At 39.7% G+C, this 14,641-nt stretch overlaps 1 protein-coding gene across 7 annotated transcripts in view; it reads right to left on the bottom strand.

The window, feature by feature from the left end:
* Positions 1–14,641, bottom strand: part of ZNF583 (zinc finger protein 583) — a 23,866-nt gene extending 9,225 nt beyond the window's left edge. The window contains exons 1-4 of one of the 7 annotated variants that reach the window (XR_005017334.1): positions 14,147–14,622; positions 12,158–12,250; positions 1,092–1,218; positions 699–794 (exon numbers count right to left, since the gene is read on the bottom strand). Coding sequence is in view for 3 of the 7 variants with exons in the window: in XM_036832258.1 (XP_036688153.1) it covers positions 699–797; positions 1,092–1,218; positions 12,158–12,166 (235 nt within the window). In the remaining 4 variants the exon portion in view is untranslated. Of the gene's footprint in view, positions 1–698; positions 798–1,091; positions 1,231–12,157; positions 12,251–14,132 lie in introns of those variants that run through there. The other 6 variants (XM_036832258.1, XM_036832257.1, XM_036832261.1 and 3 more) reach the window with 6 other exon arrangements.

Here is a 14,641-nt window from a genome sequence, read left to right as displayed (position 1 = left end):
TCAGACTTGTTTTTCTTAGCCTCCATCTCCCTCCAATCATACGTTGCATATCTTCCCTTGGAAATCTCCCCATCTCTTAAAAATAAGTCTCTTATTGTCCCAAGCCAAATTCATCTTTTCCTCTACCAACCTGTTCTTTCTTCTGACTTGTTTCTATTAAATGCTATCACTTTCCAGTTACCCAGACTTGAAAATACAACTGGAAATGCTTTATTTTTTCTTTGATGGTTTATAAACCTCTGAATAATCCTAAAAATTGAGCAAAATGATTTTATGAAAGTAGAAATTCAGTGAATCAAGATTAAGTGAATAAGTAAATGAATCAATCCTTCAATCTAAAAGGAATGAGTGACCAAAAAGGAAAAAATATGCACTGCTGTGTCTGGATTTTTAAACATAGTATGGAGCAACGTGTGTAAAACTAAAAAGCAAGGACATGGAGATAACTGTGACATCTGCATCCAGAGAATAAGAAAAGGTTATCAGAGAAGACAGTTAAGTGTGAGAGAAAATATACACACATAATGTGTGAGGAGAGTTAGGTTGGGGAACTCACACTAGACACACCTCAGTGTTTCTTCCCAGGCCTTGAGCCTTTCCGGGCTACCCAGGAAACATCAATTATGAGCTGGAACTTTCCAGAATAGCTGAGCTTTTCCTTGCAATGGCCTCTGCCTCACTAGTTCTCTCTCACTCACCAGGGCATGCTCCTCTTGTCCCCTCCTTCTTCACCATCCAGGGCTCTTTTCCTTGCTCCAATAATGAGATCACATCTGGCTTAGAAACTGAAACTCCTGCTTACAAGAAATAAAAGGGGAATTAGCCAGGCCCGTAAATTAGATCAAGTTGCTTGGTCATCAGGAAGGTGAGGCCACTATAGAAGGGAGCTGAGGAAGAGGTGAAGTATTCTGAAGAATGGGGAAGATGAAGTTGCACGGACAGTCTAATGAAGCTGCCAATTCTACAAAACTAAATTTATTTGGGGGAGCACAAAAATCAGAAATTTAGCGAACTTTATCAGAGGTTTCCCAAACATTACATTGGAAAGCAGCCCTACGTGCAGATTCTGAATTACAGGGAGACCTCCTTACCCAGTGATACCAGGCTCCTATAGTTCTGCAACATCACTTTCCTGTACAAATTCCTCTGAGCAGGGTTCAGCCATTCCCACTCCTCTTGAGAGAAATCTACAGCCACATCCCCAAATGTCACCAAATCCTGAAATGACATAAACATATTCTTGCTCAACTAGTGTTCGTACCATCGCATGAGCATAGTTTAAAAAGTTAAATTGTCTATACTTCTGGAGAGAAATACTACAGGTAGTGAAATTTTCTGTCAGTATCTTGGGTTCTGAGCAACACATGTCAAGTAATTGCTAGACAACTTCTCTGTGCTTAGTGTTGATATTCTGTCATGGAAAGTATACAATTTCAGAGTCTCTACTGATGGAGAAAAGATACACACGAAAATTGGCAATAACAGAACACTGTAAACAATCAAGTGTAAAATGTTATTTATACTAAATGCTAGAAGAGCATTTCTCAATATGGAAAATAAGGATAGACTGGGGCAGTGAAAAAGGCTTCAAAGAGGAGGCAGAAACATGAGTTATGCCTTACAGGACGTACATGGTCTAAACCAGCATTTTCCCAAATTCTACAATGGAATGGTCAGTGTTCCAGCTATATCAATAAGGTATATATTAAAATATATTTGATGCTTATAACTGGTTTTCAAAAATTAAATACAAATATAATAAAAACAGTAAAGTTTTATGGTGATTTTGCAAAAATATAACTTAAACAATATATGCCATTACGGAGAACAATCAGGGACAACAAAAGATTACATAACAGCTCTGACAACATCACTAAGTTTCAAAGACAGCTGGTAACTTATGCTACCTAAAAGACAAAATAATAGTAATTTTAAGCACTACTAATTAAGTTAAAGAGTGAACATTTCAAATGTGATAATGAAGTGCATCAAAAAATACCTACAACTCTCACTAGAGGAACATACTGAATTGTGCACATCTAATGAGCAAGAGTTTTTTAAATGTTAAAACATAGCTCTCAAATACCACTGTATGTTACATTAAGGATCTTTATAGCATGGAAGATAACCTAGTCTGCTCCCTAGAAATTGAAAATGGGCATTCTTCCTAATGTGGTAAATCTGCTTCAGACTTATCAAGGCTTGCTGTCTGATTTGGTATATGCTTCACAGGTTTGGCATGTCACAGAGCAAAATCTACTCTTAAGCTGAGCTGATATGCAGATGCCCTAAACAGCTGAACTGACTTGTCAAATATTGAAATCCTTCCACACTGGTTGGTAAACAGCAGAGGAACCACTCCCAGTTAAAAGACCAAAAGCATTCCCCTGAAAGAACAAACAGTGAAACAGACCTCTTCATTCTAATAGACACTGATTTCAAAAAGGAGATAATGAAAATACTGGAGAAGTAAGAAAAACTATCGACAGAAATGCAGAGTACTGTAAAAGGGAACTAGAAACTATAAAGAGGAACCACGAAAAATTAGAAAACTCATCTGCAGAGATGAAAGCTAAGGACAATGAATAGCAGAATGAATAATGCAGAAGAATGAATAAGTGACCTGGAACACAGAATAATGGAAATCACCCAACAAGGACGGCAGACAGAAAGCCAAATGAAAAAAAATGAAAGCAATGTGAGAGACCTATGGGATAATATAAACCATGCCAATCTACACATAATAGGGATTCTAGAAGGGGAAGAAAGAGAAAAGGGGATCGAAAATGTATTTGAAAAAATTATGTCTGAAAAATTCCCAAACCTAAAGAAGGAAACACATATCCAGGTACAGGAAGCACAGAGGGTCCCAAACAATATAAACCGAAACAGACCTACACCAAGACATATTACAATAAAAATAGCAAAAGTTAAAGAGAGAATTCTAAAGGCAGCAAGAGGAAAACAAAGAGTTCATTACAAGGAAACCCCCATAAGGCTATCAGGTGATTTCTCTACAGAAACGCTGCAGAAGGGAGTGGCAAGATATATTCAAAGTCCTGAAAGGGAAAACTATGCAACCTAGGATACTCTACCTAGCAAGATTATCATTTAGAATAAAAAGAGAGATAAATAATTTCTCAGACACACAAAAACTAAAATACTAAATCTATCCTAAAGGAAATATTGAAAGGTCTTCTCTAAATAGAAAAGAAGTAAGAATCTATAGGAAAGAAAAAAAAATCACAATTGGAAAGTAAATTACTTAAATAAGCCAGGACACAGACTAAAGAAAAAAATCCAAAAATCTGTGTGAAAATGATGGTAACCACAACGAACAGCAAAAGGATGGACAAGATGTAGAACAGGACAACAAAATCATAAAATGTGGGGGAGGAGAGTAAAGAAGTGTAGATTCTTTTTCTTTCCTAGAATGAATGTGTTTCAGCCTATATGACTACCAGTCTAAGGCAAGTAGATATAGGAAGGGGTTAACATTCTTGAAAAATAGGGTAACCACAAGTCAAAAACATAGAGTCACAGAAACCAAAAAGAAGAGAACATAAGTATAATACCAAAGAAAATCATGAAACCACAAAAGGAAAAATAAGGGACAAAGAAGAAATATAAAATCAACAGGAAAACAAGGTTTAAAATGGCAATAAATACGTATCTATCAGTAATTACCTTAACTGTCAATGGACTAAATCCTCCAATCAAAAGACACAGAGTGGCAGGTTGGAAAAAACACCAAGAGCCTACAATATGCTGCCTACAAGAGACCCACTTTAGGGCAAAGGACACATAGAGATTGAAAGTGAGGGGATGGAAAAAGATATTTCATGCAAAAGGAAATGACAAGAAAGTGGGGTTGCAATACTCATATCAGACAAAATAGACTTTAAGACAAAAGCCGTAAAGAAAGATAAAGGAGGATACTATACAATGAAAAAAGGATCAATACAAGAGGGTTTTACATCAACATATATGCACCTAATATAGAACACCCATGTACGTAAAACAAATACTAACAGAAATACAGGGAGAGGGACTTCCCTGATGGTGCAGTGGTTAAGAATCCACCTGCCAATGCAGGGAACATGGGTTTGAGCCCTGGTCCAGGAAGATCCCACATGCTGTGGAGCAACTAAGCCCATGCACCACAACTACTGAGCCTGCATGCCTAGAGCCCATGCTCCGCAACGAGAAGCCACTGCAATGAGAAATGAGAAGCCCACGCACAGCAACAAAGAGTAGCCCCTGTTCCTACTCGCTGCAACTAGAGAAAGACCGTGTGCAGCAACGAAGACACAATGAAGCTAATAAATAAATAAATAAATAAATAAATTTATAAAAAAGAAAAAGAAATAAAGGCAGAATTGACAAGACTACAATAATAATAGGAGATTTTAACACCCCGCTCACATCAATGGACAGATCTTCCAGACAGAGAATCAATAAGACAACAGAGATACTAAATGATACAACAGAACAGTTAGACTTAATTGATATTTTCAGTACGTTACATCCAAAAAAACCAGAATACACATTCTTTTCAAGTGCACATGGAATTCTCTAGAACTGACCACATACCAGGGCATAAAACAAGCCTCAACAAATTTAAGAGTATAGCAATTATCTCAAGCATCTTTTCTGACCACAACAGCATGAAACTAGAAATTAACCACAGAAAATAAATGAGAAAAAAATGATTACATGGAGACTAAACAACATGGTACTAAAAATCCAATGGGTCAATGAGGAAATCAAAGAGGAGATTTAAAAATACCTTGAGACAAATGACAATGAAAACACAACCATACAAAATCTACAGAATGTAACAAAAGCAGTTCTTAGAAGTTCATAGCAATACAGGCTTTCCTCAAAAAACAAGAAAAATCTCAAACAACCTAACCTACCACAAAGAATTAGAAAAAGAAAAACAAACAAAACCTAAAGTCAGCAGAAGGAATGAAATAATAAAGATCAGAGAGGAAATAAATAAAAGACATTTAAAAAAATAGAAAAAATCAATAAAACTAAGAGCTGGTGCTCTGAAAGGATAAACAACATTGACAAACCTCTTGCCAAGCTCTTCAAGGAGAAAGAGAGAACTTATTTTATTAAACAAAATAAGAAATGAAAAAGGAAACATAACAGCTGACACCATAGAAATACAAAAAACCGTAAGGGAATACTATGAACAATTAGAAAAGCCAAAACCCACATGATCTGAATAGATGCAGAAAAGGCATTGACAAATTCAACATCCACTCATGATAAAAACTCTTACCAAAATGGGTACAGAGGGAACATACCTCAAGATAAAAAAAGCTATTTATGACAAATCCACAGCCAATATAATACTCAACAGTGAAAAGCTGAAAGCATTCCTGCTAAAATCTGGAACAAGACAAGGATGCCCACTCTCACCTCTTCTATTCAACACAGTATTGGAAGTCCTAGCCGCAGCAATCAGATAAGAGATAAAAGATATCCAGATTAGGGCTTCACTGGTGGCACAGTGGTTAAGAATCCGCCTGCCAATGCAGGGGACATGGGTTCGAGCCCTGGTCCGGGAAGATCCCACATGCCGTAGAGCAGCTAAGCCTGTGCGCCACAACTACTGAGCCTGCACTCTAGAGCCTGCCAGCCATGACTACTGAGCCTGCGTGCTACAAATACTGAAGCCCGCGCACCTAGAGCCTGTGCTCCACAACAAGAGAAGCCCCCACAATGAGAAGCCCGCGCACCACAACGAAGCCACCGCTCGCCGCAACTAGAGAAAGCCCGTGCGCAGCAACGAAGACCCAGTGCAGCCAAAAATAAAAATAAATTTAAAAAATTAAAAAAAAAAAGATATCCAGATTGGTAGGGAAGAGGTAAAATTGTCATTATATGCAGATGATATGATACTACATATAGAAAACCCTAAACGGTCCACACATAAACTACTAGAACAGATAAACGAATTCGGCAAGGTAGCAGGATACAACAGTAACATACAGAAATCGGTTGCATTTCTTTACACCAACAGTGAAATATGAGAAAGGGAATGTAAAAAAAAAATCTTTTAAAATTGCAACTCAAAACATAAATTACTTTGGAATAAACCTCACCAAGCAGATGAAAGACTTATACACTGAGAACTATAAAACACTGATAAAGGAAACTGAGATGATTCAAAGAAATGGAAAGATATCCCATGCTTTTGGATTGGAAGAATTAATGTTGTTAAAATGGTCATACTACCCAAAGCAATCTACAGATTTAATGTGATCCCTATCAAATTACCCATGATATTTTTCATAGAACTAGAAAAAATAATCCTAAAATTCATGTGGATCCATAAAAGACCCAGAATTGCCACAGCAATCCTGAAGAAAAAGAACAAAGTAGAAGGCATAACCCTTCCAGAGTTCAGACAATATTAGAACGCTAGAGTAATCAAAACAGTGTGGTACCGGCACTAAAACAGACATATGGATGAATGGAACGGAAGAGAGCCCAGAAATAAACCCACACACCTATGGTCAATTAATCTTTGTCAGAGGAGGCAAGAATATACAATGGGGAAAAGACATTCTCTTCAACAAGTGGTGTTGGGAAATCTGGACAGCTGCATGTAAATCAATGAAGTTAGAACACACCCTCCCATCACACACAAAAATAAACTCAAAATGGCTTAAAGACTTAAACATAAGACATGACACCATAAAACTTAGAAGAGAACACAGGCAAAACAAGCTCTGACATAAATTGTACCAATGTTTTCTTAGGTCAGTGTCCCATGGCAATAGAAGTAAAAACAAAAATAAACAAATGGGATCTAATCAAACCTACATGCTTTTACACAGCAAAGGAAACCATAAACAAAATGGAACGACAACCTACAGAATGGGAGAAAATATTTGCAAATGATGTGACCAACAAGGGCTTGATTTCCAAATTATACAAACAGCTCATACAACCCAAAAAAACAAACAACCCAACAGAAAAATGGGCAGAAGACCTAGACATTTCTCCGAAGAAGAAATACAGATGGCTAACAGGCACATGAAAAGATGCTTAACATCGCTAATTATTAGAGAAATGCAAATCAAAACTACAATGAGGTATCACCTCACACCAGTCAGAATGGCCATCATTAAAATGTCTACAAAACAAATGCTAGAGAGGGTGTGGAGAAAAGGGAACCCTCCTACACTGTTGGTGGGAATGTAAGTTGGTGCAGCCACTATGGAGAACAGTATGGAGGTTCCTCAGAAAACTAAAAATAGAATTACCATATGATCCAGCAGTCCCACTACTGGGCATATATCTGGACAAAACTATTATTAAAAAAGATACATGCACCCCTATGTTCATAGCAGCAGTATTCACAATAGCCAAGACATGGAAACAACCTAAATGTCCATCAACAGATGAATGGATAAAGATGCGGTACATATATACACTGAAATACTACTCAGCCATAAAAAAGAATGAAATAATGCCATTTGCAGTAACATGGATGCAAGTAGAGATTATCATACTAAGTAACTCAGAAAAAGACAAATACCATATGATATCCCTTATATGTGGAATCTAAAATATGACACAAATGAACCTACCTATAAAACAGAAACAGAATCACAGACATAGAGAACAGACTGAGGGTTACCAAGGGGGAGGCAGCTGGGGGAGGGATGGAGTGGGAGGTTGGGGTTAGCAAATGTAAGCCTTTGTATATAGAATGGATAAACAACAAAGTCTTACTGTATAGCACAGAGAATTATACTCAATATCCTATGATAAACCATAATGGAAAAGAAGATAAAAAAAGAATGTATATATGTATAACTAATCACTCTGCTGTACAGCAGTAATTAACACAACATTGTAAATCAATGTCAATAAAAAATAATAATTAAATAACATTTATAAAATATGGTGATGGCTTGAAAGAACAAAAACAGAAAAGTCTGGTATTTCTACCCTCAGTGAATTTTTTTCCCTTTCTAAGGTAAAAAACTGGAAGTCCTCAACCCTCAGCACCTACCTACCATGGCACCCGACCTAGAAGCAATCAAAATCTGGTTAGTATATATTTGTTCAAATGTTTCCTTATACAGACATGTCTATGATTATCTATACATATTCATTTTCTTATAACATCACTTGTTAGATGGATATTACATGATGTAAATATGCCATATCTTATTTACTATCCCCTTGCTTATTTTCAGTTATATGAATCTTAATTTCTCACTAGGATGCTACAAAGGTCTCTAATTATTTTCTCAAAATATATTCCTAAAAGTTTTTCTCTCCATTGAGACTAGGATTTCCCAAACTTACTTAACATCAGAAAACAGTTTAAATTACACAATTCTGACCCAGTCAGAATAGGACCTAATGAAAAAATAATTCAGGCTGGGAGTAAAGTGTTGACTGGTAGTCAAAGAAATACTAATAAAGGTTCTTCACATAGAAAGAAAATGGAAGGAAATGGAAATAAAAGGAAAATGGAAGTGTCAAAACACAGGAAGAAATTAAGAGCCCCAAAACTAACTATAAACTGAATAAGGTAAGTCCCCCATAGTGTGTTTAGTTCCAAGATATTATTATATCTACTAATAATAGGGGACTTACCTTATTCAGAAAGTGGCAAGAATACCAATTACAGAAGGAAGATTACAGAAAGAAGAAAGAAGATCATTACATAACAAGCAATGGTACATATCCTAGAGTGGCCACTAAAAGAATAAGAAAAATAATGTATAATTAACAAGATAACTAGGAAAAAAACCTGATTTATCCAAAAGAAGGCAAAAAAGAAATGAAGAAAGAACAGATGGGATAAGTAGAAAATAAATTGCATGGTATACTTAAACACAAATATATTAGTAATACATTAAATGAAAATGTACTAAACACTTATTTAAAAAGACCAAGATTATCAGACTGGATTTTTAAAAACCAGCCAACCTTTTTTGGGGGGAGGCCCAAGGGATCATGGGAGGCATAGGGGATTGGGAGGCACACTGGGCCGAGTGCCTGGCTGTGAGCACAGGGGAGGAAAAACAAAAACAAAGACTATATACTGTTTATAAGAGGCATACTTTAAATATAATCTTTAGAGCACCACAAGAGACTGTGATTCAGGAGGTCTGGGGTGGCATCCCAGAAAGAGCATTTGGGCTGATGGGCTTTGTCTGTTCTACACATCATATCCTCTGCCTTCTCCTTCTTCCATTACCAATTCAGTGGCAGGAGAGAAGAGGTTGCCTGCTGGCTCTTGCTGCCCTGGTCTCACAAATTCATTCCTTTGTTGATTCATATATTAATTTGGCAAATATTTACTTAATGCCTACTACCTATTTTGTTCTAAGAGTTGGGAATACAAAGGTCAACAGAATATAGCCCCTCCCTTTGTGGAGTTAATATTCTAACAGAGGAGAAAGACACTAAACATAAGGTCATACACATATATACACTAATATGTATAAAATAGATAACTAATGAGAACCTGCTGTATAGCACAGGGACCTCTACTCAGTGCTCTGTGGCTACCTAAATGGGAAGGAAATCCAAAAGAGAGGGGATATATGTATACATATAGCTGATTCACTTTGCTGTATAGGAGAAACTAACACAACACTGTAAAGCAACTATACCCCAATTAAAAAAAAACAAAAAAGCCCATATGGTCATACAGTGTCATGTAGTATTAAATACTATGACAAAAAACAAGGTAAGGTAACTGAAAGTTACAGGAGTGTTTGTGTAAGATAAAGTAAGTAAGATGAAGTAATGTAGGGCTTCCCTGGTGGTGCAGTGGTTAAGAATCCGCCTGCCAATGCAGGGGACATGGGTTCGAGCCGTGGTTCGGGGAGATCCCACATGCCGTGGAGCAACTCAGCCTGTGCACCACAACTACTCAGTCTGCGCTCTAGAGCCCGCACGCCACAACTGCTGAGCCTGCATGCTACAACTACTGAAGCCCGCGCGCCTAGAGCCCATGCTCCGCAACAAGAGAAGCCACTGCAATGAGAAGCCCGTGCACCGCAATGAAGAGTAGCCCCCGCTCGCCACAACTAGAGAAAGCCTGCGCGCAGCAACGAAGACCCAACACAGCCAAAAATAAATAAATAAAAATAAATAAATTTATTAAAAAAAAAAAGAAAGTAATGTAAATCTTAACAAAGAGGTGATTTTTGAACAAAAATCTATCAATACATAAAGTGGGAGAGCCAGCCATGTCATCATCTAGGGGAGAATTACAGAAGAGGGAAGAGCAAATGCAAAGGTTCAGAAATAGAAAGTAGCTTGGAACATTTGGGGAACAGCAAGTTGACCAGTGTGACTAGAACAGAGAGCAGTAAAGACTTGTAGAAAATGAGGTCTAGGGTAGCCAGGAGCTGGATCGTGTAGGACCTTATAGGCCCAGGTAAGGAAACTGGATTTCATTCCAAGTAAAATGGGAAGCGAACAAAGTTTCTGGACAAAGGAGTGAATGATGTGCTCCATCACACTGAGCACACTGCTCCCTAGAGTCCTTCATTATTTTCTACCACCCTCTTTAAATCTCTCACCGTCATCTGTGTTACTGACCCTCAATATACAGTACAACTTCCTACATCTGACAGTCACTAACTAGTGATGTGTATACATCACTTTCCTTCCTCGGCTTTTTCCTCATTTGTAAAACAAGTGTCTTAGACAAGATCACCCATAATTTTCTTCCTGGCTTTATCATTTTATGAACCTACATCTTTGCTGTCTAATATACTAGCTACTAGCCACATGTGGTTATTTAAATCTAAATCAATTAACATTTAAAAATTCAAAAAAAAAAAATGCAGTTCTTCAGTCACACTACTACAGACAAGTGCTCCACAGCCACATGTGGCTAGCTGCTACTGTATTGGGCAGTGCAAACATAGAGCACTTTTATCATCAATCATCACAGTGCTTCTCTAGGTGATTTCTGCTTCTGAGTCATCTTCTTAAGATGTAAGAAAATAAAAAGATGTAGCAGTTTGTATGGTTTTATTTTTTATATTTAACCTACAAAATGTATTTAACCTCAAAGTATGAGGAAGAAAATTTTTTTCTAAATGAATACTCCAGTCCTTCTCCACTGATTTAAAATAACATCATTACGTTATTATGTAATAAACAAACTAGTAGACACTAAATTCCATGAAGACAGACAGTATTTTTTTCACCACAGTATTGCCAGCACTTAATATACAGTAAGTCTTAAATAACTATATGTTCAGTGAATGAATAAATATTTTCTATTCTTATTTATATTTGCATTTGTTTCTGGACATTATATGCTGATTTTTTCATTTATTTCTTCTGGCTCTCATTCTATACTACTTACTATTTTTGTTATTTACGATTTGTTATTACAGATGTATATAGCCATTTTTTAGTGTAGATTCAATACTCCCTCCTATTATTCTCCTTTTTCAAAAAATTCCCTGCTATTTTTCCATATTAACTCCTCTAATCTTTACTGCATGATCTAGAATATTCTAGCTGTAACCAGCTACTAACTCAGGATATCCCTAGAACAGGACCTCATTACGCCCATGGAATCCTACTCTTCAGTGCCCGCAGAATGCCTGAAAAACACTCCTGCCCTAGCTGACCCACACTTTAATACTCAAGACCCAACAAGTCCCACTCCTCAAAATCACCTTGAGCAAGCGACCCTGTCATGTATCAATACTACAACTAAGACTTCCCCAAGTAGTCCTTGTCTACTTTTCAAACCCAGGTCTGTGGAAAAGCTCTAAACTGTTGGTCACATCTGAACACCCACCTTGACCTCAGTGAATCACTTCACTTCCCTACAGGGAAGACTTTCAGATTCCACCACGGAGTGTATTTTTGCCTCTTGAGACCTCCCAACAGAACACCTAACCCACGGGAAGTGCTAAACTGTTTCTTGAATGAAGATGAAAATTCTGGCTGAGAAAAAAAAAAAAAGGAAGCTCAGTGGGCTTTGGGGGACCTCCTTTTACTAGACTGGAGAACATGAGGACCAGGTCACTGAATGAATGGAATTTTAGAATGGGAAATTTCAGAAGAAAAGTAAAATGTTCATATAAAATCTGAAAAACAAGGCATTTCAGAGAAGAGAGAAGAAAAGCTTCCTTACCTCGGACATGGCTTTAAGAATTTAGGACAGCCCTTCTGTCCTCCTCCTTCCGGCTTCTCTTTGGGAGAAGGGCAGAGTCCAGCGAAAACAGAGCTGGAGAGGGAGAAAGAAAACGTGAAATGCTGGGCCTGCCCTCCGCTCCCAGCATCACCAGCCTAGATACTCTCCTTTCCTTCTCTGTGCCCTTCTCCCCAACCACGGAAGTAGATACGAGGTGTCACTGCACTGGTCATTCCTACCTAAATTTATAATTCTTTCACCTGTGTGCTTTATTTTTTGAAGTATAGTTGATTTATAGTGTTATATTAGTTTCAGGTGTTCAACATAGTGATTCAATATTTTTATAGATTATACTCCACTTAAATCTCCCACGTGCTTTTAGATCTCAATATGCAACATAAACTTTCTGTGCGTAAGATACCTCATTTATATTTATAAGAAGTAACAGTATTTATCCTTCAGAATGGCACTGCCAAATAAGGATAATTTCCCCCTTCACACATGAAGGCTATTCATCAGTGAAATTATCCAATGCTTCATGGTAATTAAGTAATTAAGCCCAACTGGAATCCAGGTCTGACTCATTAGTCTTTACACCAGATGATGACGTTGAAAGGAAATGTGTTCCCACCCTTTCTACAAAGATGAGAGATAGAACTACAAAGTGAATGCTTCAGAGAAAGCATCTTTACACAGAGTAGGCATTAGAGGGATCATGTGGTCTGGAGGACACTGGACCAAAAAGGACATCCTGCTTCTGGTCCTGGCTTATAACAAAATGCACCTGAAAACCAATCTCTCAACTTTTCTAAGAAATTTCCTCAGAAGGGGCTGGGGGTAGGGATATGCAGAAACAATCACTACAACCCCTTAATCATTAATTATTTTCCACTAAACTTCACTGCCTTGGAGAGTAAAGAAATTATCTCAGAAGCAGCATAACTTAGTGGTAAGAACAACTAGGTTTGTGGATCAGAATGCTTGAACATCTGATCCACCACTCAACTGGCTCTGCAGCCTCTATTCCAAACTTCAATCTCCTCCTCAGCAGAGTGGTACCTACTCTCTATCAATGGTTGGGAGGGTCATGAGATGATCCACATGAAGCATTTAGCACAGTACCTGGACATCCTTTGTGTGCAATAAATATCATTAAATCATTTACTTTCATAAGTAGCACACAGTAGGTCTCCCCGTCCTTTTTTCTCTTCGATTCCTCACTAGGAGAGGGACGGAAAGACCTTCTGTGCCAGAGAGGACTAAGGTCCAGCAGCTCAGTCTTCTGCTGTCCAGGCCCAAGGCTTTCTCCTCCTCTCCAGCTCTCTTCCCCTCTCCCTCTCTCCTCTCCGTAAACTCCATCTCTTCCCCTTCATCTCAATCTCGGTCTTCCCGCTACAACAGTCTCCCAAATCCTGGCGCACACTGGCCTCCCAAAGCATCCACACAGCCTCCCAGCCACCACACAAACCACACAATCCCTCATGCTGGCAGCTCCCCTGGCAGCCTGTGGACATGCGCCCGAGCTGTAGCTTGCCCACCCCTCGCAGTGAGTCACACAGTCACTGACATGATGACACATGGTGCCATATACTGTCACACACCCCTAGGGTCACACAATCTCAAGCAGTCTCACGTGAACACACAGTTGCACGTTCACTGTTACAAAAATTGTCACACACATTCTCAAATTCTGTTCACACACCGTCGCACAGCGCCCCATACACAAGGTCACACACACAGTGACACTGTCACACACGGTCCCATACACAGTCACACTGTTCACACAGGTTTCACTGTCACATTCTCAAATACTGTCACACATTCTCCCTCGGTCCCACACAGCCTCACACACTGTCACACACGGTTTCACTCTGTTCAAACACCGTCACACACAGCGGACCCAGGCTCCCACCGTCACAGGCCCCCTCACACTCCCGCTCCCGCCCGGCAGGCCTGCCCAGGCGCGCGCACCCACCCCGGGCTCCTCACCGCCTTCTCCCCGAGAGTCGGCACTTCGTTCCGCACCGTTCGCGGAGACGGGGAGCCGAGCGCCCTGCGGCCGGGGCGTGGACTCGATCTCTGGCCCGACGGGCGGACTCACAAAGGGGCCAAAGCGCTCGGGCAGGCTGTCGGCGCCAGCCGCAGTGGCTGCTGGGAAACGGAGTCCGGGGCCAGGCGCGGTGCGGCGCGGAGCATCCTGGGACTACTCGCCGCGGGCGCCGGGCCGACGGCTGCTTCTTGCCTCGTCCCTTTCGCGTCGTCTCTGCCACGCTCCTTAATCCTCCGTCCTTGCGACCCAGAACTCGCACCCGCCCAGCCCTCTCAGGCCATCGGACCCACCGCCCCCGCCACCGAATCCAGCCCGGACCTGGATCGGCCGGCTCGAACTGCGCAGGTGCAGCTTGCTCACGTCGCGGAGGCGTCCAGACTCGGTGCACGCGTCGGCCGGGAGTAGCGGACGCGGCTGTGATGCGCATGCGCGAT

This window comes from Balaenoptera musculus, chromosome 19 (assembly GCF_009873245.2).
Source record: "Balaenoptera musculus isolate JJ_BM4_2016_0621 chromosome 19, mBalMus1.pri.v3, whole genome shotgun sequence".
NCBI lineage: Eukaryota > Metazoa > Chordata > Mammalia > Artiodactyla > Balaenopteridae > Balaenoptera > Balaenoptera musculus.
Note: the sequence above shows the minus strand (reverse complement) of the source record. Positions and strands in the feature narration are given on the sequence as shown.